General features: G+C 39.9%; 2 protein-coding genes across 3 annotated transcripts in view; one reads left to right on the forward strand and one right to left on the reverse strand.

Annotated features, from left to right (window-relative positions):
- Window positions 1-1,373: 1,373 nt before the first annotated feature.
- On the reverse strand, window positions 1,374-9,728 carry SNAP29 (synaptosome associated protein 29). 2 transcript variants are annotated; one of them, XM_074159460.1, is made up of 5 exons: window positions 9,329-9,728; window positions 7,648-7,844; window positions 6,818-6,903; window positions 5,648-5,752; window positions 1,374-3,934 (listed from the first exon to the last, which is right to left on the reverse strand). In XM_074159460.1, exons 1-5 carry the CDS (start codon window positions 9,539-9,541, stop codon window positions 3,777-3,779), a joined length of 759 nt encoding a protein of 252 aa, XP_074015561.1. In that variant the 5' UTR covers window positions 9,542-9,728; the 3' UTR covers window positions 1,374-3,776. The 2 variants fall into 2 exon arrangements, with proteins under 2 accessions (XP_074015561.1, XP_074015562.1); XM_074159461.1 differs by having other exon boundaries at window positions 1,704-3,934; window positions 5,648-5,731; window positions 9,329-9,541.
- Window positions 9,729-9,986: 258 nt separating this feature from the next.
- PI4KA (phosphatidylinositol 4-kinase alpha) overlaps window positions 9,987-23,980 on the forward strand; it is a 64,070-nt gene continuing 50,076 nt past the window's right edge. The window contains exons 1-13 of the mRNA XM_074159734.1: window positions 9,987-10,193; window positions 12,601-12,717; window positions 13,948-14,041; window positions 14,704-14,792; window positions 15,302-15,374; window positions 15,716-15,975; window positions 16,661-16,727; window positions 18,907-19,055; window positions 19,339-19,404; window positions 20,438-20,534; window positions 21,684-21,875; window positions 22,641-22,741; window positions 23,447-23,576. Of these exons, the coding sequence (XP_074015835.1) occupies window positions 9,987-10,193; window positions 12,601-12,717; window positions 13,948-14,041; window positions 14,704-14,792; window positions 15,302-15,374; window positions 15,716-15,975; window positions 16,661-16,727; window positions 18,907-19,055; window positions 19,339-19,404; window positions 20,438-20,534; window positions 21,684-21,875; window positions 22,641-22,741; window positions 23,447-23,576 (1,642 nt within the window). The remainder of the gene's footprint in view (window positions 10,194-12,600; window positions 12,718-13,947; window positions 14,042-14,703; window positions 14,793-15,301; window positions 15,375-15,715; window positions 15,976-16,660; window positions 16,728-18,906; window positions 19,056-19,338; window positions 19,405-20,437; window positions 20,535-21,683; window positions 21,876-22,640; window positions 22,742-23,446; window positions 23,577-23,980) is intronic.

The following is a 23,980-nucleotide window of genomic DNA, read 5'->3' on the forward strand; positions in this document are numbered from 1 at the left end:
ATGAGGCAGCAAAATATTTCAGATAAATTTCACACATTAAAAAAAAATCCCTGACACCATATAGTGTCCCAACAATTTCAGTAGGCCAAGAGAGTTCAACAAATCTTTGTAGTACAGACTAAAATTCAGCTATGCATCGTTTGTTACAGATATTTAATTCAATGCTCAGGAAATTTAAAAATCAAGTACATCTAGGAATCTAGTAGTCAGATACTGGTTATTCCCACTTTTGTTTTTTCCCTTGCTGCTTTTAGAGTATGTCTTCTCATACGTATGTTATGAAGGGTGTGCTATTTCCCAGTGTTTAAAACTTCTTCAAAATTTATTAGCAAACTTTTTGAGAAGCAAGAAAATCACCTTCTAGAAAGAGATTTTTTTTTTTTTTTTAATTAAACTTCTACTCAAGCCAACAAGAATAAAATTAGTTAACTAGAACTATTTTGCTGCAAGGACACCAATTCCTATGCCAACATGAGTATTTATGCAAAATCATTTAACTTACCAAAGCAGTGCTTAAGTGTAAATTACGTTTCTTCTGGAAGTCCTACACCCTACACAAGGTAAGTTTTTCACCAGTTTCAAAGAAGAAATAAAACTCTAGCTCAGGACATCGTAAGAAAAGCTACTGAAGTAAGTCTTTCATAACACGTGCAAAACAACATTTCCTGGAAAGGCAAAAATCATGTGTGGTTTTTTTTTTCCTTTAAATTTCCCCTTTCTGCAGGATGGAAAGTTATCCTAACAAGCAAAAAAATTTCACCACTCTTACAAAATAGCGTTGTGTCCTCATGTCAATTGGACTTAAGTTATCAGCATAAAGCATCTGTATGAAAGCTGAGAAATGGAATTCAGTTTGTAGCAGAAATTCATTCATACCCATGCATGATCTTCTCTCTCCTCCCCCCCCCCCCCCCCCCAAGAAATCCAATGTGGGAAATAACCCTTTAAAACAAGGCCATTAAAAAAAAAAAACCAAAAATAATATATAGAACAGGAAAGTCTATGCAAACAAAGATGTATGTTACTGAGACAGTAAACAGGACTGTTAGAAGAGATGAGAAGTCAGACATCTACATAACTTCCACATGGCTGAGATCCTGGTTTTCTAGTCTGCCTGAATCACGAGGTTCTCAAAGCAGAAGCAGTGATTTATTTTTTTTTTAACTTCCCCTTCCCTGCCTGTGTTTTTAAAGGCATCAAAGATATTCAAGATGCGGTAAACTTTTCATTAGGCTAATATAACTAAACAGTTGACCAAAACCTTAAGTTTGTTTTGTGAAATAGTTTAGACTAAAAAAAAAAAAAAAAAAAAAAAAAAAAAAAAAAAAAAGAAAAAAAAAAGGAATAGCTTACATCAGACAGGCAACAGACTTCATGCTTAAACCAACAGAAATTTTTGTTTAGATTCAAGCTCCACATTTCTTATTACATATCACACAATTAGATCCTCCAGCTACATTTTCCTCCATTAGCCACAACTTAGTGGAGAAAGCCTCAGCACACATCCTAGTTACCAGAGTCTTACTTTGGAAAAAAACTAGTTGCGAAATAGTTGCATAGAGGTAAAAGAAGATTTCACACTAAAAGAAGTGTTATTATTTACTATACAATTTTGGTATTCTGGAGAGAATGTATACATCCTTTCTAAGATGAAAGTGTTTCTGTTAGCCAGCATTGGGATAAGAAAAAAATACAAGTCTTTTCACCCTTTTTATTAAAAGGAGAAAGTCAAATAAGAAACTAAACATGGTATAATTAAAATTTCCGTTTTCCTTCATTGAGGTACTTAACACTTTGAAAACTAATGATTGTATCATTTAATAATAAATGTATCAGCCACCTTGAGACATCAAATCATATCATTCATAAATATTCTAACAGTAAGAGAGAATTAGTCATGGTATATACCCAAAAAGTTAGATAATACATTGATATTAAGAGGATACATTGATATTAATAAGGCTTTTATGGTTCTAAATGAGCATAAGTGACACAAACTGAAAATTAAAAAAGCAATTAGAGGTACTCAATAGCTCTCGAAGTTTTATGTCCCTGCAAAACACTTTTTTTAGGACCTGAAATCAATGACGTCAGTAAAAAAAGGGGAAACAAAGGCTAAGTAACATAAGGGGAAAACAAAGGCTCACCTTAAATCTAATTCTACTTTGGTAGTAATCCCAGGAATATTTTTTCTCTATAATACTATGTCCAAGAAGCATAGATTTTTTAGTGATTTATTTTTCTACATATGAACTTTCAGGAGACACAGTAAAAGAGGAAAGCCTCAAGTTTTCTTTTACCTCCTTAACAATCGGGTGGACTTTGTAGCAAGTAAACTCAAGGTAGCAAATCCCTTGGAAAAAAGGGGAGGGCATGAATGTGATGTTCATGAAGGATACAAGCTTGATAGCCCTAAACACCAAGGTCTTCCTTTCATTCCTAAGATAATGTGGCGTCAGCTCAAAAATGTAACTCTCTTTTTAGCCACTCGCTGTCATTTGTGACAGTGATTGTTGCAACACTGACACGGGTCCCTTGACCCCTGCAAACTGAAATAACTTACTTGTTTCCAAGACAGACAGCAAGTTCTCATTGTAATGTCTTCAGGCTGGAACAGAATTATTTTATCTACAGTGATACTTACAACAGAATAAAACAAATGGAAGGCCCAACTCGTATCCAGAAGACTCAAAAACGTTTCTGAGCTTCTCTTCATTTGCAGGAACTTTTCATACCTGCTAAGCCAACACAGAAGTATGTGAACCATCGCTGAGTTTCTTAAAAACAGTCACATTACCTAGGAAAACACAGCATTTGCTCAATCGCTAATCACATTTGAAATGTTACAATAAAGAATGATCTTTATATAATCTGTGCAATATCAGATCATTAAATGGAAGCTACTTTTCAAATAACGACCTAACTGAATAAGCTGAGAAAGAGCAGAAAATAAAAAACAGATGGTGACAATTTCTACAAAAGAATCTCTAAGACCACATGTTTAAATCCTGATTTTGTTACTCAAACTTTTCCAGTCACTGTCAATCAATATTTCTTGCAGAACATAAGATGCCCTTAGAGATCTTCACTGAAAATAAAGGTGATAGCATTTAGTGACTCAAACTTCAGAACCACAGTTCATGGTTCCACCATTTGGCAAAGGTCATCGTAGGAAAGGGAACACGCACAGAATATTATCATTAATGCATGACACCCTTGATACTTTACAACTTCCACAGAACAGTTTGTTCCTTAAGCCCCAGAAGTGCCAGAGAACAGTCACTTTGAATTATTTTTACAGCTGGAATTCAGCATTTTTTTAAATTTAAAATAGCTTTAGGTAAACAGAATTAGAGACATTTGTTCTGAACAAAGTGGCACATTCTGTTCCCCTGCCCCCTCTCCAAAACAGAGCCAAAACGTTGTTACTTTTCTCATCACAGCTCCTGGGCCAAGGACACTGAAGCTTTGTAGATTGCGAATTCCTGCACACACGTGATGCAGTTATACAATTGAGCAGGGCACCCAGCACAAAAGCACTTACCAAGCGCTGACAGATTTCATTCAACGTGCACTTTTCCCATGTACGGTAAGAAGGAATTTAAGGTATTATGCTGCATTTAAGATTATGCAATTTTAATGACAACAAAATCGATAACATAACAGAAAAAAGAGAAACAGATACTGTCCAAGATTATTATTTTTTTTTAAGAGATTAGTTGAGATAAGATATCCAAGAAGAACTGACGCAGGACAAAAAAATTTCTAAAAATTCTTCAAAGTTGTCGGACTTTTTTATCAGTGCTTTTAATATTGATGTCCAGTGTCTCTACTTTTTTTGTTAGGCGATCCAGCATATCATCTTGCTCATCTATTTCTGTTTGCAGACCAAGAGCTAGGTTTTTCAGACGACTCAACCCAGAAGACATCTCATCTGTCAACGAAGAGAGGGACCATAAGGAACAAAAGCAGTATAAAGCATACCATTTAAAGAAACCCTATCAGGATTCCCTCTTCTCCAAAAATGTTAGAAAAATGTTAGTTACAACTGCTCAAGTCTGAGTGCTCTTCTCAAACAGTGGAAACACTGATATTTTAACACTTCTACTGCATTGCTACCAGAAATAATCACTTCTTTTTTCCATTACAAGTTAACTACAAATGCTTAAAACCAAATTGGATCCTTATAAAATGACATTCCCTGTAGTTTTAACTTTTTTTTTTAAACATATTTTATAGAAAATTTGGTACATCTTTTCTCACATCAGTATACACAATACGCTCACTACCTCAATTGTTTTGCTTTAAACTTCATGCAGATATTGTCAATACACTGAAGATTTAAGCAGTGAGTTATTTAACATAGACGGAATCATCCCACTTCCAGATTTTCCAATTTGGCTATGAGGAAACAGTTTTACTGCACGATTGATTGGTATAAATGCTTCTGAGGCTAGCAAGTTTTGCATGGCTTGGGAGCAGAACAAGGTTGCTTCCCCTAACTCTTATGCTTGACTATTTCTCTTTGATCTATTCCTTTCTGATTTCTCTCCAAACTCTTCTTGTCAGCTAAACAGAGACACATGTAAGCAAAGAGGCACTTTGCATATATGCTACAGAACAAAGGAAGAGAAAGTCAGCTGAATGGTTTGAGGAAGTAATAAAGAGAAATGCTGCAAATTCACGAATTATATATTTAGTGTCTTTTGATTCTTCTATTTTCTGCAAAACATGTTTATTTCAAAAGCTGCACACAGTTGTAAATTCTTTGGATCCAAACTGATGTACAATTTAATCTGTGAGTTTAACTGTCAGTTAGGTAAGCTGAACACACCTTTCAATGTAAGGGGTAAGCTTTAGAAAAAGTGGTAGTAAGCATCCATACTGGTATAATCTGGATGTCAATGTGAAGCACTGGTTAATATTAACTAGTACCTGCTTAATAAGACTTTTCAAAATTGATAGGTAAGTCTGCTTGTCCCAGCGATACTCTACTCAACTTACAGGACGATTCAAAGAAACATTTCCATATCCTGAGTGCAAGTGTTATGGGATAATTCAGCACCATTTCCTCATTCAAGTGGCAGAGATTTGCTAGCATATTTGCATTTGGTAACAGTGTTTTTCTTGTTGTCAATATACGATCTAAGAGCATTTGTGCTTTTGGTCTGGGGTTTTTCCCCCTGGTCTCTTTGCTCAGGGACAGTTCAAGCAACTGTAACAAGCACAAGGGTGTTACAGAAGAGTTTAAGTATTGATGCCAGTAGTATATCAGTTTCCACAGTAGATTTAGTACTATTTAGTACTATTCCAGGCATCCTAGCCTGTTAGTTTCTAGCTGGTTTCATATGAAATGCATTTCTAACTCAGATTTGTTATTAATATTTGCAAGTAGTTGACACACAGACATCCCACAGTGTTCTACCATTCAAATAACAGATGTTTCAATCAAACTTTGGATTCTGCCATGTAGATAGCTTTGAAATGCAGAATAAAGCAAATGATTTTTTTTTTTATTATCAAATTTCACATGTGAACTAAATGAAAAAGTGTTTGTTGGCAATACATTACTTAGTAATTTTCTCCAGCTTAAGAACCAAAAATCAAAAATGGTATTACATCAAACAGCTTCAATTTTCTCACCCACCTAAGTTGTTATCAATTTTCTGGTGGTAAGCTCGCAGGTGTTGGTTCTTTGAATAGGAATCCCTTTGCACTGAAGAAACTAAATCTGCTTTGTTGAAATCACTGTCTGTTAAGAGTATAAAATACAGATTATATAATAAAAAAGCTAGCAAGAAGAGTATTTCATAATTTAGAAGCGCTATTAAAAATTAGTCTGACCACAGCTGCCATGTAATCACAAAACCTGTTAGGAGGAGTATCAAAAATAGTCCAACATCCCTATCTATATGGCATACCTCAAGACGAACAGTTAATTAAGCTACAATTATTCCCTTCTGGGCTGCCTTTTGTAGTTCTACTAAGTAGTTAAAAGAAAAAAAAGAAACAAAATAAAACAAAAGAGCCACCCAATCACCAAAGCAGGTCAGCTGGTAACTTCTACCGGCAGTTATTGATTCCCCAGGTCAAGCCACCAGAGAGTTATTTCTGCCCTCTATTGGACAGACTTTTAATATTATGTGGAGTGGAACGGAGATCAAGATTACCAAAAAGCATTTCTTCATTCACTTGCCAAACTACAACTATAAAGATACGTTGCTGCTTTCTCACTCTTACTAAACTATGTAATTTAAGGACACTTTAAGAAGGAACAATTAATTTGTACATAAAAGTCGCCACAGAAGTTAAGGCGTTGTGAGAATGGGGAACAAGACCAAACCCTGTAGGCTTCCTTGCGTGAATCAAGTAATGACTTCAGTATGAACAGTTATACTCCACGTTTGCAACAACAAAGAAATCTGAAAACCATGACAAATGATGGTTAAAAAGAAGAACCTCTGCAAGTATACGTTAACATTTTGGCAAACGTAGGACAAGGCTACCCATGCACTGTGTGGGTTCTTGCCTAAAGTCTCCTCTGTGCAAACATAAGCACTGGATACTTTTAAAGTGTTTAGTGGATATAGCATAAATCCCTCACAGGAACGGCTAAATAAAATCTGTAAAAACATTTCATGTCTTCCATAGAAGTATAAACAGTTTTAGGGGAAACAATTCCCTAGAATTCAAAGACATGAAGGCTGGGATACAAATCTCCAAATGTTAGGCAGACTGAAGGGTATCTGCCTTCACCACTGTGCAAGTTAGCCCCACGTTGATGACAGACATTCAGTGTAAAATAAAGTTAACAAACCTGAATTATCCAGCTTCCTTAAATTTGGATGACTCTCCTGATATTTTGACTCTTGTTCTTTACTAGACATCATTGCTTCTTTTAATCTAGTAATAAAGAGAATAAAAACATTCCTATGGACCACAGGCCTCATTCTGAATCTGCTAAACAAGGCATCAAATTTATAGCAGATGACCAAATTTGTTAGACTTGGTCCAAAATGTTCCTTTAAAATGAACTATTAGCATTTGTCTTCAGTGAAAGCAGAGCTGGTTGCTTTAGTGCTGAAAACAGCATATGGAAACTTTGGTATCAAAACCAAAATCGTACCCTCCGTCTTGGAGGCAACCTATTCCTTTTCTCTTGTGCAGGATGGAGAGGGATAGGAAAGAGGAAATCAATCCATGCAGCATTTCCAGACTTTACATATATTTCTCAGCTGAAGAAAGACAAGTACTGTAAAACATAGTAATTCCATAGCAATTAATTTTTATCTACAGCTTTTAATAGAAGCTAGAGAAATACACGTAGTATTTAACTCGAAGCATGTCAATAGTACAAATCATGATTTCCTGATAGAACTGAAGCAAGCATGGTAATTCAGAAGATTCTGAAAAAGTACTTGTGTGATTTTGTGTAATTGTAGGAATTGGTTTCCCACAAATACAAAGTTATTCTTACCACCTCAAATATAAATAAAAGTATTTTTAGTTAAAGGGAGACGGGAGCTATACACCATCTCAGGAGTTTACTTGACAGAATCAACAGATCTTTTGAGTTCTGATTTTCTGATGACATTTTCAGAGATGCTGTGGGAGGTAAGTGCCAAGTAAAACGTTTATTTTACTTACCTACTGTTAGTATAATATTCAGAGGTTCCATTTTGCTCTGGCTTGCTCTCTGGAGGTTTGGCTTTGAAGTAGTTTACCAAGCCCCCCCAAACGCTTTTAATGCTATTTATGTGCCTTTGACTAGTCTTCAAGTCCTGGTCCATTTTATCCACCATCTGTTCTGTGCGCTTCAGGGCCTCCCCTTGGCGTACAAGCTCCTAACAGATATTGACAGAAAAAGACAAGCTAGTAAAGCCAAGATGAACTGAAACATCAAACACCTGACACTCTAAAGAGAAATAACAGAGTTCCTTCAGCCATGTAGATTATTTCTAAAGGCATACAGATTTTTCACTCACACCTCTTCCATCAGGGCATTTCAATCAAGAGTTGCTAGTCAGCCACAGCATTAAGCAGCTATAAAATCCTGACCACTATGCAATGCCAGGTTCCTGACACCTACTACAAACAGCATCCAGGAACTTTCTGTATTGGTCTTTTGATGGTCAGGTTGACATTTGTACCTCTTCTTGTCAGAGCAAGCATGGCACCAGCTGGGTGATGTAGTGGAAATGCAAAAGTTTATGGCAGAGAAATGAGCAAGCAGAACTATTTCTAGTTGTAAATGGCACCTTCACGGGGAACGAATACTATTTTCACATTACTGGGATGATCCTGGTAATTTAGAAACAGAATAACCAAAGGAAATAAACACAAAAAGAATTTTTTCATACTGTAAGAATAATCTTTTAGCAAGTACTAACACTGCAGGATTTAGAAATTTTGACATATATGTTTAAGTTATTTTCTAATTCAGCAGCACAAACACAATTCCAAAGTAATCCAAAATTTAATTCTGTCAGGAAAATTGCCTGCAGCTAACACTAGTGCAAAACAAAGAACTTGTGTTCATATTCTCTCTAAACTTTGGGGAATCCTAATTGTATATTCTTTCACCCCCACCCCCAACAAAGCAGCTGACACATACAATTTCAGTTTTACCCCGAGCCCTGGGTTAAGCCTAAGTTCTTGGTTCTTGATTCCTCATTTGTGCTTTTCTGGACAAACAAGTCCCGAGGCCACGAGTCTGCAGAAGTGCAACTGCGACCCCCCTTCAACAGAAGCTTTTCCTCCAGCTCTGGATGCTTTCGGGGTGACTGAGACAATTGCGCCACTAACACTCAAGGAAACACCCCATTAGCAGGTGACACAACAGACAAAACCTTTGAGCCATGTTTCCAAGTATAAACTCTACTCTGAAACAAGGCCAGAAGAATGAAGGAAATGATTAATCGGGATGAAGCAAGCAGATCACAAACAACTAACAGGGCAGGCTCTTCATTTAATCGAAAGAACTGCTGAAAACTTTTTAGTCAGATAAAAATAAGTATAAATGCCATTAATAAGACTTAGTAAGAACGGTTAAACGCCGCTGAAAACACAGCCGAGTCCCATTCTCAGTATTATACAGATAGTGTCTAACTGCGATCTTTTCTTCAAAAACCAAACCGACTCCACCCAGAAAATCAGTCCACAATAACAGACAGGGTACGTTCTCTCTGAAACAATAAATCTAAAAAAAGCTGTTTCGAGAGACTTTCGGGAGGAAGAAAGGCAAACCAGCCCCCCCGCAGGCGGCTCTTCCTAGAGACGCCTCGGCAGCACCCCACCGCCCGCCTGGCCGCCCCCCGCAACGACCCACCTCGGAGGCGGCCACCCCGACCCGCTCCGACTCGTAGAGGAGCGAGAGGGAGCGGGTGGTGCTGTCGGCCGCAGCGGCGGAGCGGCGCAGCACCTCCTGCTGCAGGTACAGCTGCCGCCCACCGCCACCACCCGCCTCCCCGCCGCCCATAGCTGCCGCCTCTTCCTCCTCTTCCTCAGCAAAGGGGTTGTAGCTCCTCGAGAAGGCCGACATGGCTGGCGGAGGAAGCGGCCACAGTGAGTGCCTCGGGGAGGCAGCGTCCTCGGCCCTCGCTCCTCACGGCGGCTGGGCCGGGCCTGCCCCGCCGCTCGCCGCCGAGACCCTGCCTCAGGCCTCGGCCTCCGCCGCCGCCCGCTCCACTGCGTTCGTTCCGCCCGCAGGCCCTCACCCCGCGTCGGGCAGAGGCACCAGGCGGCGCTGAGGAGACGCAGCTGCTGGGCGGGACCACCACGGGGGGGATGGGGGGGGGAGGGTAGCCTGGGCGCGGCCACTTATAGAGAGGGCCCGGGGGGCGGGCGGCACGGCAGGAAGGGGTGGAGCCGTGAATCCGCTGCGGGCGCTGCCATCTCTGTGGCGCGGTTAGTGTTCTGGGAGGCGGCGGTCTCGCGAGAGAGCAGGCCGGCCGGCGCGCGAGCGGTCCCCTGCAGTGCCGCGCAAGATGGCGGCCGCGGCCGTTGCAGCGGCGGCGGCGGCTGCAGCCACGGCGGCGGCAGCGGCCACTACCCCTGCGGCGGCGGCGGCAGCGGGTCCCTCGGTGGGCGTGGGGCGTGGGACCAGCGCGGGCACCACGCGCGGCTTCTACTTCAACACGGTGCTGTCGCTGGCGCGCTCTCTGGCGGTGCAGAGCCCGGCGCCGCTGGAGAAGGTGAGGGGCCGCAGGGGCGCCGGGGGCGTCACGCGTGGGAGTCGCGTGTGCGTGGGGTGAGGGGTATCACGTTTCACGCGAGCGCAGGCTGCGCGGAATGGGGTCGGGGTCGTGGGCGCGGCGGTGGGGCTGGGGCCCTGCCTGCGGAGAGTGTCTCCGCCGCCTGCGAGCAGAGGGGGCGGGTCGCGTCCTTCTGTGAGGAGGAGGTGTCCGGGCCGCCTCGCTCGAGCTTGTCGTGCGTGGGAAGTGGGGGTTTATGCCGCGGCCCCGCGGGGTTGTGGCCGCGCTGTGTCCGCCCGCGTGATGCCGCCCTGCTCCGCGGGCGTGGCTGTCCCGCGGCCGTGGGACGGGGGCTGTCGGGCCCGCCGGACGCACGCCCGGCCCGTCGCGGCCCGAGAATACCGTGGTGGCCGCGGAGCAGCTTCAGGAAAGCGGGCCCTCAAGGCGGCGGCGCGTCCCGGGGGTGTGTGGAACAGGGTCTTGGAGGTGTCATTAGTCTCAGCCTAATTAGGGCTGGTTGCTTTAGTCCGCGCATCTGGTTAAATCCAACCGATGCGGGATCAAGGTAAAGACTGCTGTGTTGAAGTAAACATCTGCTGGATGCAAAACCGAAGTAGGGGATTTGTCTGGGTGGCAGGGAGGGGAGTGCAGCGGAGGGGAGGTGGGCAGCCCGGTGTTGCCGAGGTGGCTTCTCTGGGCACGAAGAGACTGAACTTTTGAATTGCTCATGCAATAGTGAAAGAAAGATAACTAAATTCTTCAAAAGCACGGTTCTGGGCTGAGGAAAATTACAGTGCATGGCTTGTTTCTGGCCAGCTTTTGCGAACTCCTTTTCTTAGTTCTTGCTCTGGAAATCTACTGTTGGTCTGACAACCAACAGCGAATAATTTTTTTAAGCCTTGCTGTTGGTTCACTAATATCCTGGGGTATATTTTATTTGTTTGGTTTGGGTTTGTGGGGTTTTTTTGTTTTTGTTTGTTTGAGAGACTACAGTAGGAGTTAAATGATATTAGGAGTTGTCCTGATTTGAGTTTTTGAGTTTCAGTGGCCAGTCCAGCCCAAACCATGACAGCAGTTCATATCTAGTTAAAGTTTTTCACTCATGTTATTGTGAATGTTAACCTGACATGTGGAACACATGCATCAGAATCATATTTCCTCTGCTGTATTTTATGTTGAGCAAGAGGATTATTTGTGTTGTATTCAGGTCTTGTAATTATGAGGTCTGGCAGTTTAAGGACCAGAACCTTAAATTCCGGTGACCATCCAGTAAATTCTGATTCTCTAGGGAAATAGTTTCTTGGTTTAGAATTTTCAAGGCGGGGTGTTAACAGAGTTATCTAAATAGGAAGTAACTTGACATGCAAACATAGGTCATTCAAACATATGTATTTATTATAACAGTCCTTTTTAAGCAATATTTATTAACATCAAGGAGACTTATAGAAAGACAATATGCTTGTTGCATTTTCCCTTTCTTAACAGTTTCATAGGAGAATCAAGCATTTGGGAGATTTGGTAGTTTCTTTAGATGTGTGGTCGCTGTATATGGAGTGAAATAGTAGGTAAGTTGTGGGAAAATGATTGTTCTGGTAACTTAATCTGTTATGTTTGAGCAAAGGTCATACTCAGCTGGGTAATAGTTTATCGTTCAGTGGTGTATATGAGGAAGGTGTTGGTGTAGCTGTAACCAAAGCTCCATCCACCTGGTTTTTGTTTGCAGAAATTGAGTAAATATATATGCCTGCTGCATATTTCTTGCATACCCCAAAAGCCCGATGAATTAGTGGAAGGAAGTCTTTGTTGTACCAGGGATGCAGGAATGAGCTCAGTAAATGAGATGCTCTGAAAAGTTTCAGAAAATTTCTTGAAATTTGAATCCCCCCCCCCAACCAAGCAGCTTGATCGAGTGTTGAAAAAAACTTTTAAATTGACCTGTGTTTGTGGTAAAAATGTTTGACATTTGCTTGAGATTTTTCTTTTTCTAGTGTCTGTCATGCATCACTCTTTCCTAGCCCTTCAATGCTCTCATGAAGATTGATGACTAGCAGAGTGCAATGTGGCCATCTGTCTGTCTTCCAGGAGATGGAAAGACTACTGTCCACTTCAGACACAGGAGGTCTGAATGAGTTTTGACAATCACAGCCTGTCATCTTGTTTCTCTGCTGTGAAAATATTTGCAATTGTATTAGTGCTCTCCAGGCCTGTTTCTTGGTGTGCTCTAGGGCACAGACATGATAGTGAGCTCTGCTCCATGGAAGAGAAGCTGTCAGCTGTTTGCATTGCTTTCCTGAAGTCTACTGGTGGATTTTTGAAAGACAATTTTAACACATGTACCATTGTTCCCTTGGATTCTTTTGACACTTACGATCTTGTTCCACTGATAGTTTGCTCCGCTGTTTTTCAGGTACAAAAACTCCTCTGTATGTGTCCGGTGGATTTCCATGGGATTTTCCAGTTAGATGAACGTCGCAGAGATGCTGTTATTGCATTAGGAATCTTTCTAATTGAATCTGACCTTCAGGTATTTTTCCCACTTAGGCTAACTCTGTTTAACTTGAAAGATTTTGGATTAGTTCAAATGTAGTTGTTCAGTGAATGAAAAGTTGGTATTTACTATCCAAAGAAATAAAATAAAAGATCAGAGATAATAGATGGATGCAGGCAGGAGAGCACAAGGAAACAAGGACAGTACTGAGGAGTGTTATAAGACAGTAGTCATGGCACTGCCACAGCCAAACTGCTGTCCTGTTCTTTGGTTATCATAGCGTAAGGAGAGAAAGGAAAGGCTATTCAGGAGGGTTTGCTCAAACCATGTGTGTCATCGGGTGTTCTTCCCCACATGCTTCTGAATGACAAGTATGTTCCAACGTACTCATGAACATCAGGTTTGTAATAGGCCTTTTCATGGCTGGCACTAGCCAGGATAAAAAGACAAAGTGCACATAGGCTGCGTTGTACACTGACTTCCCTGATGTGCTGTCGGCCTGTTTAGGACAAGCTAGTTCCCTTCCAGCTCCAGGCCTGGCACTCTTCCGTGCAGAGGAAAGGAAGGATATACCGAGTCTTAGATCCAAAGTCATTAGACCTCACTTTAAGTCATTTAATGTTGCTAGGGTTTGCATCAAGCATGAATTTCCTATTTACTATCTATTTACCATAATATAGCTGGCATGCATATTGTTGTTGTCCTTTTTGCATTTTTTATTATATGAAGTTTAAATAAGGTAGCTATATTCGTATTTCTTAGCATTTTTATGATGTTTTCAAAGCCAGCGGTTAGTATTAATTAATCCAACTCTATGAGGAAGGAAAGTGCTATTCTTTGATTTGCTGATTAGGAAGCTGAAGTGTTACACAGATGTGTGAAGTGACTTGTGCCATGGGATGGATCCCATATACTGAATTGGGACTGGCACTGAATTTTGAGCTGCCTTACCTTATTTTGTAACTTTGCTGTAAACTAATAAATTGTTTGGCGTAAATTACTGTTCTAGATTTTTTTTCTCCCAACTTTTACAGAGAATGAACTGTTGCCTAGAATGAAAAGATTGGATTTATAGCACTGAATTGGTTTACTTTAGTTTGCCTGTGTTGAAATCAACTTTACAATATTCAAGAAGCCCGTGGAGTAATTACTAGAAGCGAGTTCTGTGTGTGGTTAATATGTAGTCTTTCCATATCTCTAAAATATCTTGAGATTATATGGTTCAGCTTTTCTTCTCCATTTTAAATAGAGTATTTTCCTCTTCAGCACAAAGATCATGTGGTTGCTTACCTCCTCCGACTTCTGAAGGGTCTTCCCAAAGTCCAATGGATAGAAGAAAGCAATGCACGGAAAGGCAGAGGTGATGTTTGGGGTTTTTTCCATTCTTATGGAATGCCAGCCAGGAAATGGGGATAACGGAGGTTATTCAGGTTGTGGCGCAAGGGAATGTGATGGGTCCTGTTAGGTTCTTAGCTCCTGACTCAACAGCCTTTCATATTGATTTTCTTTAGAAGCAAAGAGGAAGTTGAATAGCTCCCAGCTTTCTTGCTGGACTGCTTTGTGATAAATTGCGCTTTCCAAATAATTCTATGCTCGGTATATTTGGTTACTAAATTAGAGAAGATAATGTAGTAGTTAGAGCAGGAGAGTGGAACCTGAGATTTGTCCGCTCTACTTTTAGCTTTGCTACTTAGTTGTTGCTTCATTTCTTGCTCCCTTAGTATCTCTTAATATAAGAATACTTTTTTCACAAGGGGTATTATAATATTTTTTTAAACTACTTGAAAGCCTGGAAGAGTTTTTAATTATTGGAATTATTCTTTAAACATTTATGCTGAAATTATGACGGCTAGAGTGTACTTCTAAATTCTGTATGTAATACTGTGTTTTTCTACAGTCTATATCAGAACCATATGATGTGAGAATCACTTATGTCTTCTTGCTTTGTTATCATTTGATTTTTCTGTGTTGCTATTCTCTAATAATGCTTAAGTGGCATATTTTCTGTACGTTACTTTGCAGGCTTGCTTCCCATTGCAGAAAACTTCAGCTTCTGCTTGGTAACGTTGTTATCAGATGTTGCTTACAGGGACCCCTCTCTCAGAGAGCAGGTAGAGTTTATTTTAAGTTTGTGCTCACGCCGTACCCAATTCTCCAATGCTGCAGTACTGATAAATGTCTAGAGAAGAGTATGCCACAGCTGATTTTTTTCTTGCAAAGAGATTGATTGCTTTCACATGTGTACTGTTGCATTATTCTGCTTGTGTTGATTAATAATTGGGTACCTAGGAGATATTCATGAGTCTGCTGTTACTTCCAGGTGTCAAAGGATGTCACTCGCTGAGCCAAGAGTTTTAGAATTCAGGTTTTGATACTGAAATTAGGACTGCTGCAATTTTATTCTGCTAGTAAATATCAGCTAACTGCAGACTTTACAGAAGAAGCTGTGTAAGGGCCATATAATTTTTTAGTCACGTAGCATTAAAAAAAAAAATCTTGTTTACAGGAGATGCTTACAGTAATATTTATAAGTTTCATTTGTGTTGTAGTGATCTAGTATAAGAAAATAGTATCTCTTTACGAAAAGGTATTTTTTTTATATCTGTCTTGATTACTTTAGATTTTGGATGCAATTCTACAAGTAATGCAGTTCCTCTTGGGAATGTGCCAGACCCCGCAAATGCACGATAAAGGTACTATTAAAATAACTCTTTATATTGTTGCTATAGTTGTAACTCCTGTCCTCTGAACTTCTCTTGTGTTTTCTAATTATCAGGATTACTCCTGAAAAGTGAGCAGCTTTTTCTTTTGCCTTCTCTTAGCACGTATTTATTCTGTTTGTTGCTTACTGGTAAATACGGAAGCAAGAGAAGTGTATTAATTTGCGATACCTTCATGGTTGTTCCTCTACTCGCACAAATAAGTCTTTGCAAAGCATATTAGGCTGAAACAATTTAGTAAAGTGGTAGCAAAACTGCGAAGAGAAGTTCTAAATTATTGGTAATGTACTATTATATGTGTTTTTCTTTTCCAGAATATTTATGCAAGTATGCAGTACCCTGCCTGATAGGAATTTCTCGAGCCTTTGGTCGCTACAGCAATTCAGAGGAGGCTCTCCTTTCAAAGCTTTTTCCAAAAATTCCCCCGCATTCCCTGAGAGTTCCAGAAGAGCTTGAAGGAATTCGCCGGCGATCCTTTAATGATTTCAGATCAATTCTTCCCAGTTCTCTACTCACAGTTTGCCAAGAAGGAACACTAAAGAGAAAGGCTAGCAGTGTGTCTAGCATCTCGCAGGTTTGTATGACTTGCTCTGCGTTGGAGTCAATGCTTAGATGATTTTGTGGTCTTGGTGGAGTTAAGACCACTGAATATGCACAGAGTCTCTTAACACGTTACTTGACCAGATACAGAAATTTTATTTTGGTTTTGCAACTGAGTTTCAAAATAATTTTATAGTTTCTAAGCTACAGAATAATCGATGACAGTTAAACTAATAACTGTACTAATAAGTCTTTACATGGAACAATTGGCAAATCCTGTTCCTTGTGTTATTCTTTGAAAAAACATCGTATTGTATATCTGTGAATTTGGGAAGCTGGCACTTAATGGATAAAGCTTTCTGAAGTGCTGAGGATACATGAGCTCTCACTGGTTTCACCAGGAGATGTCGATGTTCTTTGTCCTAGGGAAGAATGGTTTCAGATGTACTGGTTCTGAAATGATAGATTTTTATTAGCATGGTTTCATACAGCACTGGAGTCGTCATTCTGATAGCTTCCCTTTAGTCAAAAACACTGAACTAGCCTTTTTTAACTTCCCGTTTTTGGTTGGACTTGAGCTATTAGGCATGGCAATACATAGTTCTTGTTAGTTTTGCTTGAAGCTGTGTTTCTTTACAAAGTGAACGAACAATTCTCTGGAAGTTTTTTCAATGTTTTATAAATAGTTTTTAAATTACGGCTTTTGTGTGATGTTTCAGGTTAGTCCCGAACGCGGAATTCCCCCTCCCAGCTCTCCTGGAGGATCTGCAATTCATTACTTTGAAGGTAAATTATTTTGCAAAGGACCAGGGTGTGATTTGGGGATTTTGTTGCTATTTATAGAAAATTGAAAACCAGAATAATTTTGACCCTTTTCTCTACCCTCTAGAATTTGTACAGTAATTCTCTGGCATGTGCCTGCTAGGATTCTGAAAAGTTCTGAGGGATAAAGACAGTAGGAAGTTATTATTAACGCCAGTGTTTTCCAGGCTCAGTTGTTTCTGGCATGTTTCTGAGAGAGACGTGATTTCTTTACTGCTAGGCTATACCTGGTACTGAAGAGCTTAATTCAGCTAGGCCAAAAATATTTCAGGAGATTAGGCTGAGTAACTTTGAGAAACAAGAGTTAATATTGTTCTTCACTAGAGAACTATGTTGTTGGACTAGGGTCTGGGATTTTGAGACTTTTGTTGGCACATTGTATAAATCTAAAAGCACTGCTCCATTTGAAGTAAACGTGATATGGGTCATTGCATAACACCTAGTAATTTGTTGATGTGAGAAATAATGAAGGAGACACTGAAGTTGAGTGCTCACTAATGTGTATTAATTACTGTATCATAAAAGGCAGAAATGTGAAAAATTTTCATGAACTAATATGCAAACTCTTAACCACTGAGTTGTGGTAGAACTGTAGCTGTAAGTTCTGTGTCAAAGCAAGGCTTAAAAGTAAAGTCTTTCATGAATGAAATGGAGGACTAGCTCTGCATCTGAGGTGTTTTGGTGTATCGGGTTTTGTCTGGCCTTTTGAAGTTTTTAACAGTTTGGGCATTCTCTGTTTCTGGGTCATTCTTCTCCCTCGAGCCCTAGCTTTAATTTGTTCCACATCACTTTTCTTTTTCCTTCACATTACTATTTGTAGAGGCATCTGTATTCCTCAGTCACATCATGGGTTGCAGGGTAATCGTAGAATGGTTAGAGTTGGGAGGGACATTAAAGATTATCAAGTTCCAACCCTCCTGCCGTGGGCAGGGACACCTCCAACTAGAGCAGGTTGATCAAAGCCCCATCCAGCCTGGCCTTAAACACTTCCAGGGATGAGGCATCCACAACTTCCCTGGGCAACCTGTTCCAGTGCCTCGCCACCCTCACAGTAAAGAATCTCTTTCTGGTATCTAATCTAAATCTCTCCTCTTCCAATTTAAAACCATTACCCCTTGTCCTGTCACTACAAATAATAAATTCAAATATCATTCTTAAATTGCCAAGTAGAAGGAGACCTGTTTGTTGCCTGTCCACCCTGTTAACTAACCTATACTTCTTCAATTTTATGATCTTCATTAAAACTATACGTGGATAGTGGATAACTTTGTAAAAATTTTGGAATAATTTTAATTGTGTCTCTAGAAGACTTAGGATTATTCAGGATTTTATTTTCAATACTAGCTTCCACCAGATATTTCAGATGCAGGCAGCCCTTGTATTATTTCCGATAATATAGTTTGTGATAGTCTTATTTGCTGAAGAAGATGAGTAATGACCTTGTTTCTATTCTGGCCAAGGTTAATGGTTTAGAAAAATGGACTGAAAACATTTTTTTTGGGTCATTGTCAATAAATAGTGTTGCTTGAAAGCCTATTAGTCACAGGAACATTACTTTAGCACCGGCGGCTGAGTACCTTAAAAAGGCGGAGGTGTAATTTCTAAAGGGGAAATGGTGCCAAAAGCAGTATGCTTAGCAAGTTTTTGGCTTAATAGAGTACTTGAATCTGAAAAATAATTTGATTTCTCTTTGCCTTCAAATTGCAGTAGTGAATTGGTGCCTCTTCTAAGATGAAAGCTGTGCCATGTGTTCATTTCATCTAATACAGGGGAAAAGCTGGCAAGATATTTTTGACTTAACCTGTTCTTTGCACCTCTATGCTTTTGAACAAAATAACATTTACAAATATTTTCAGGTAAATGCACATCAGTAGTATGGAAAGACTTTTGTCAGCAGCGTCTCTGACATGAACACAAGTCATTGAAATGAATTCTTACGTTGTGGTTGTAAACTTCTAATAAACAAATGTATTTTTTAACATGGTTTCCTGTCTTGATTTACCAGTAGATTAGCTGAAATGCGCCTCTTGATAGCTTGTAAGTTAAAGACTGTACGTGTGTTGTAAATAATTCTTTAGTAGTGACTAAACATTAAACAAAGTTTACATAGCCTCACTCTCCCCAAACTTTTATTTCTGGTCAGGTTCATATCTTCCTGATGGGAGCGCACTGGATCCTGATTATTACTTCTCTACAATCAGCTCCAGCTTTTCAGTTTCTCCTCTCTTCAATGGCATTAACAATAAAGAGTTTAACATCCCACTGGAAATGCTCCGTCAGCTGTTGAACATGGTATGTGATGGGTTCTTATGAAGGCTGGAGTGAGACTGCATTCTATTCGTGCTAGAAATAGATGCAGTTTAAGCTTTTAGAATTGCAAATAAACAGACAGTGTCTCAAGCTTTGTGTGATGTTATTTTTATGGCATTTAACGTATTAATACTTCAATAGTATTCCTAAAAAGCTCTCATGTGAACCATGAAGAATGTTCTGTGCATGGGCAAAATTGTATTGTCTTCCTATCTAGTCATCAACAGGAAACATCCTTTTTTTTGTTGTTTTTTTTTCTCCATAGGTAAAACAGATTGTTGGGGATTCTCTGCTAAAGACCTTAGATGTAGTTGTAGCTGAAGTTGCAGAGGTATGTTTTAAAATTCATTTTCTAATTTTTATGACTCGAGCCATTCAGGCCATTTCTAATTACTTGAATACTTCATTTTTTGTCTTAATACTTACTACTTGGAAAATTAGTCTTACCTGTGTAAGGTATGCCTTCTCTTTGCAAAATGATACTAATTTCCTGTTTGAACTGTTCTTTCAGTGGTTTAAATCTAGCCTCAGACTGTGTAAAACGGGGATGAAGGGGGAATGTTTTTCTCTAACACAGAAGGAAATAGTTATTATCTTTAAAAATTAACCATTTTCTTACTTTAGCTGTATTATCCTACTAAATTACAGCATTGGTTGCCCAAAACTGGTTTATTGTAGACTAAGGTCTTTATTGCGTATTACAGTAACATCTTTTTTCACGTAGATAAAATGTGTTGGTTATTTTCTTTTTCTGGCTTGGAAATCACAGCTGCTCTCTTAAGTGTAATTTCTACAAGTTTAATAGTGTTACAGTTTGTGGACCTTTACTTTCAGAGGTGGCATGTTTGTTTCCGTAGGTCTCTTGAGTCCTTGTTCTCCCCTTCCCTGGGTGTACTTCTGACAGCCTCATCTCCTTGGGGGCATAAAGCTCTATTGAAAAGAGTATGTGTTCAGTTGTGTGGGAAGATGATGTTGCTCTTCTCTCCAGCTTTCTTTCCAGTAGTGCCATGTTTGAAATGTAGGCCTAAGTGGAGGCAGCTTCAGTTTCTTTTTGCTATCTCAAGAAAATGATAAGTTTGAATCCTGTCTTTTTTTTTCTTTTCTTTTTTTTGACAGCACTGTTAGAACATATATGTGCTCTTCAAATTGAAAGAGTGACTGAATCTTATTTAATGGACTGAATGGCTGTACTTTTTATAAAAGTAGAGGGGGAAAGCTGTGAGCTTACTTCTGCTACCTGTTTGAAATGCTTGTTTACGTTGCGGAGGAGAACAATTTTGTGATTGGAATAAGATGATTTGTTTATCCATACAATGGAAACTACTTAATTTTGAATCTAGCCGGTTGCTGCTTTTCTCTTTCAGACGGGTGCTAATACAGAGCTCTATTATAAAACTTTCAGTGACCCTCTTTATCTTGCTCAATTTAAAATGCTGAGAGACACATTATACTATATGAAAGGTATAGTATTTGCATTTTTTTTAATTTATCCTTCGTTATGTTTTGGATCAAAAGCATTGTTGCATTGTATTGAGTGCTTGAACATCCATCCGGATGGGATCTTGACAAGCTTGAGAAATGGGCCCGCGTGGCACCTGGGTCAGGGCAACCCCCAGCGTCAGCACAGGCTGGGGATGAAGAGAAGGAGAGCAGCCCTGCCGAGAAGGACTTGGGGGGTGCTGGGGTGGGGAAAGCTGGCCATGAGCTGGCAATGTGCGCTGGCAGCCCAGACAGCCCCCCGCATCCTGGGCTGCATCCCCAGCAGCGTGGCCAGCAGGGCGAGGGGGGGAAATCTGCCACTCTGCTCTGCTCTGGGGAGACAGCCCCTACCCCCAGTGCTGCCTCCAGCTCTGGGGCCACCAACGTCAGAGGGACATGGAGCTGTTGGAGTGGGTCCAGAGGAGGCCATAGAGATGCTGCAAGGGCTGGAGCCCCTCTGCTGTGAGGACAGGCTGAGAGAGCTGGGGTGTTCAGCCTGGAGAAGAGAAGGCTCTGGGGAGACCTTAGAGCCCCTTCCAGTCTCTAAAGGGGGCTACAGGAAAGATGGGGAGGGACTCTTGATCTGGGAGTGGAGCGATGGGACGAGGGGGAACGGTTTTAAACTGAAAGGGGAGATTTATATCTTACGAAGAAATTCTTTGCTGTGAGGGTAGTGAGGCCCTGGTCCAGGTTGCCCAGAGAAGCTATAGCTGCCCCATCCCTGGAGGTGTTCAGGGCCAGGCTGGACGGGGCTTGGAGCAACCTGGTCTGGTGGGAGGTATCCCTGCCCAGGGGGGCAGAAAACAAGATGATCTTTAAGGTCCCTTCCAACCCAAACCACTCTATGATTTCCTGGAACTCCACGTATGTTGTAAATTTTGTATTTCGAATGTTTCCATATGATAATTGTGCTATGGAAATAGAAAAAAAAAATATTTTGAGCACCAATAAAAGGATTTATAGATGCATTTCAGTTGTCTGCATACTGGTGGACTTTGCTATGAAATTTATCTTACAGGTAGGGGATAAGCTCTATGAAATTTGTAACATAGCAATGAATTTTATGTATGCTGTCATTCTGATACACTGACTCGCATCATTCTAGTATACTCTTTCCTTTTATTGCTTTAGACCTTCCCAACTCATTTGTGAAGGAAATCCATGATTTTGTGCTAGAGCAATTCAACAGCAGTCAATCAGAACTTCAGAAAATCCTTCATGATGTGGATCGACTGCACAATGAACTGAGTCCTTTAAAACTGCGTTGTCAGGCTAATGCTGCCTGTGTGGATCTCATGGTGTGGGCTGTGAAAGATGAGCAAGGTGAAGAACACTCTTCTGTCTCTGGAATGTCTGTCTCTTGGTTGTTTGTTTTTTGTTTTTTTTTTTTTTTCAACTTACAGGAAAACTTTTAAGTTCTTTGAGAATAGATAATGCTCAGAGAAATAAATTTCAACAGAATACTCTTTGCTATTGGAACATAAGAGTAAAAATTCCATCAAAAAATTGTCAAATTAGTTGGCTAGGTAGTTAGACATCTCTTCATGGAAATGGAAGCAGAAGCATCCTATTGGCTTATCTACAAGAGGTGGTATAATTGCTGCACTACATGCAGCTGCTTATTTTCTAGTTTGTTTTATGTTTTTAGTTATTGTTCTTAGTGTCTTAAACGTTTCTGTCATTCTTCTAAAGAAAATGTTTTTTCTTCGTTGTTAACAGGATTGGGAAGCTCTTACTTTTTCTCAATTTTCTTTCTTGTGTAATCTTATACATTCTCTGAATATGTGAAGAATTTTTTCCTTGCAATATTTATTTTCTGTCAAATGTGAGGTATGCTCAAAATGAACTTTAAGTATTGTAATTCTTTCAATCATAGTGTTTGACAGAGCTGTTTGGTGCAGATACTATTTTTCCAAAACTGTTTTTTGCAGAAGAAACACTAAACCTCTTTGAGGAATTGTAATATGAGGAGAGTGAAGCTGATACGTTTTCTGTGTTGTTTCAGAAATTCCAGTAATCATTGGGTTGTGTGTGGCCTAATAGCAAATCCGATAAACATAAATTTTTCTGTTTGATTTTTTGGTTAAGGTGCAGAAAACCTGTGCATCAAGTTATCAGAGAAGCTGCAGTCGAAAACCTCAAGCAAAGTCATCATTGCTCACTTGCCACTGCTGATTTGCTGTTTGCAGGTCTGTTGTTACAATATTTGACATTACTTTATCAGTGAGTGGGAGTTTGGGGAGTTTCACAGGTTGCTAGAAGAACACTTTTTATCTGCTGTTTGTATTACTTTACATCAATGTCTTCTACGTTTGCATTTTAGAGGTCTGGTGTGGAAACTAGAACTGCAGTAGAGTAGTACTTTCAAAATTTTCTTATCTCAACTACTTCTTGAAGAATAACGTTCATGAGGATTTTTAACCAGTATTTAATTTCTGAAATAATTAGGTTCTTAGTCCATTATATAAACAGTGAAAATACTGGTATTGGCAGATCACTGAGCTGTAAGACTAATGCTTGGTTATTCTAATTTTTATGTCATCTTATTGGGCACTTACTCATAGTCTTACAAATGTGGTGTTTTCCACCACATAGTAAATAATCAGGATTCTCTGAATGTTGGAACTTGTCCAGTAACTTTATTTTTAGAGAGTACAGGTCATTTTATGTAACTCCTATGAAATTACCCAGGAAGAAAACAGCAGGGCTTGACTTGCATGCAGCACTCTAGGATAAACTAAAAGAATTTGAGACTTGAAATGTCTAAATATTGTGCTAAAAACTGAATCTCGCAGAACTATGTATGGTTTGTGTTCTTTTGGGTTTTTTTTGTATTGAGCTGAAGTTGCAAGCTTACAGTTGGCTATGTTCCTTTTTTTAATTTTTTTTTTTAGGGTCTAGGTCGTTTGTGTGAGAGGTTCCCTGTTGTGGTTCATTCTGTCAATCCATCCTTGAGAGACTTTCTAGTGATACCGTCCCCAGTGCTTGTGAAACTTTACAAGTATCATAGCCAGTATCACACAGGTAAAGGAAAAAATGGCCATATTCCAAAGGATATGCTAGTTATTGTTTTCCAACTTGTATGGCTTTTTGATGCTTTGGGATATTTTGTGGTAATACAGTTGTAGGGGGAAGTGGAGATGCATTTGTGGTTGTGGTTTTTTTTTTAATATTTTTTTTTCTTTGGAGGTGAAGAGGATGAATGATTGCAAATCAAATTCTGTTAGGATCTAAGGGCAAGCAGTATATAGAACTACATTTTATCCTAGCAGCAATATTGCTGTGCCTCTTCTGCTGAAACCGAGATAGTCTTATCTCAAGCAGCTTTGTCCCCCAGTGAGATCACCAACAACTGTAGTGTGATACTGCAATACTGAAGGCTGGATTATACGTGTTAACCTCCTGCACTCAATTCAGAGCAGTTTGCT

The sequence above is a fragment of the Numenius arquata genome, chromosome 16, assembly GCF_964106895.1.
Source record: "Numenius arquata chromosome 16, bNumArq3.hap1.1, whole genome shotgun sequence".
Lineage (NCBI taxonomy): Eukaryota > Metazoa > Chordata > Aves > Charadriiformes > Scolopacidae > Numenius > Numenius arquata.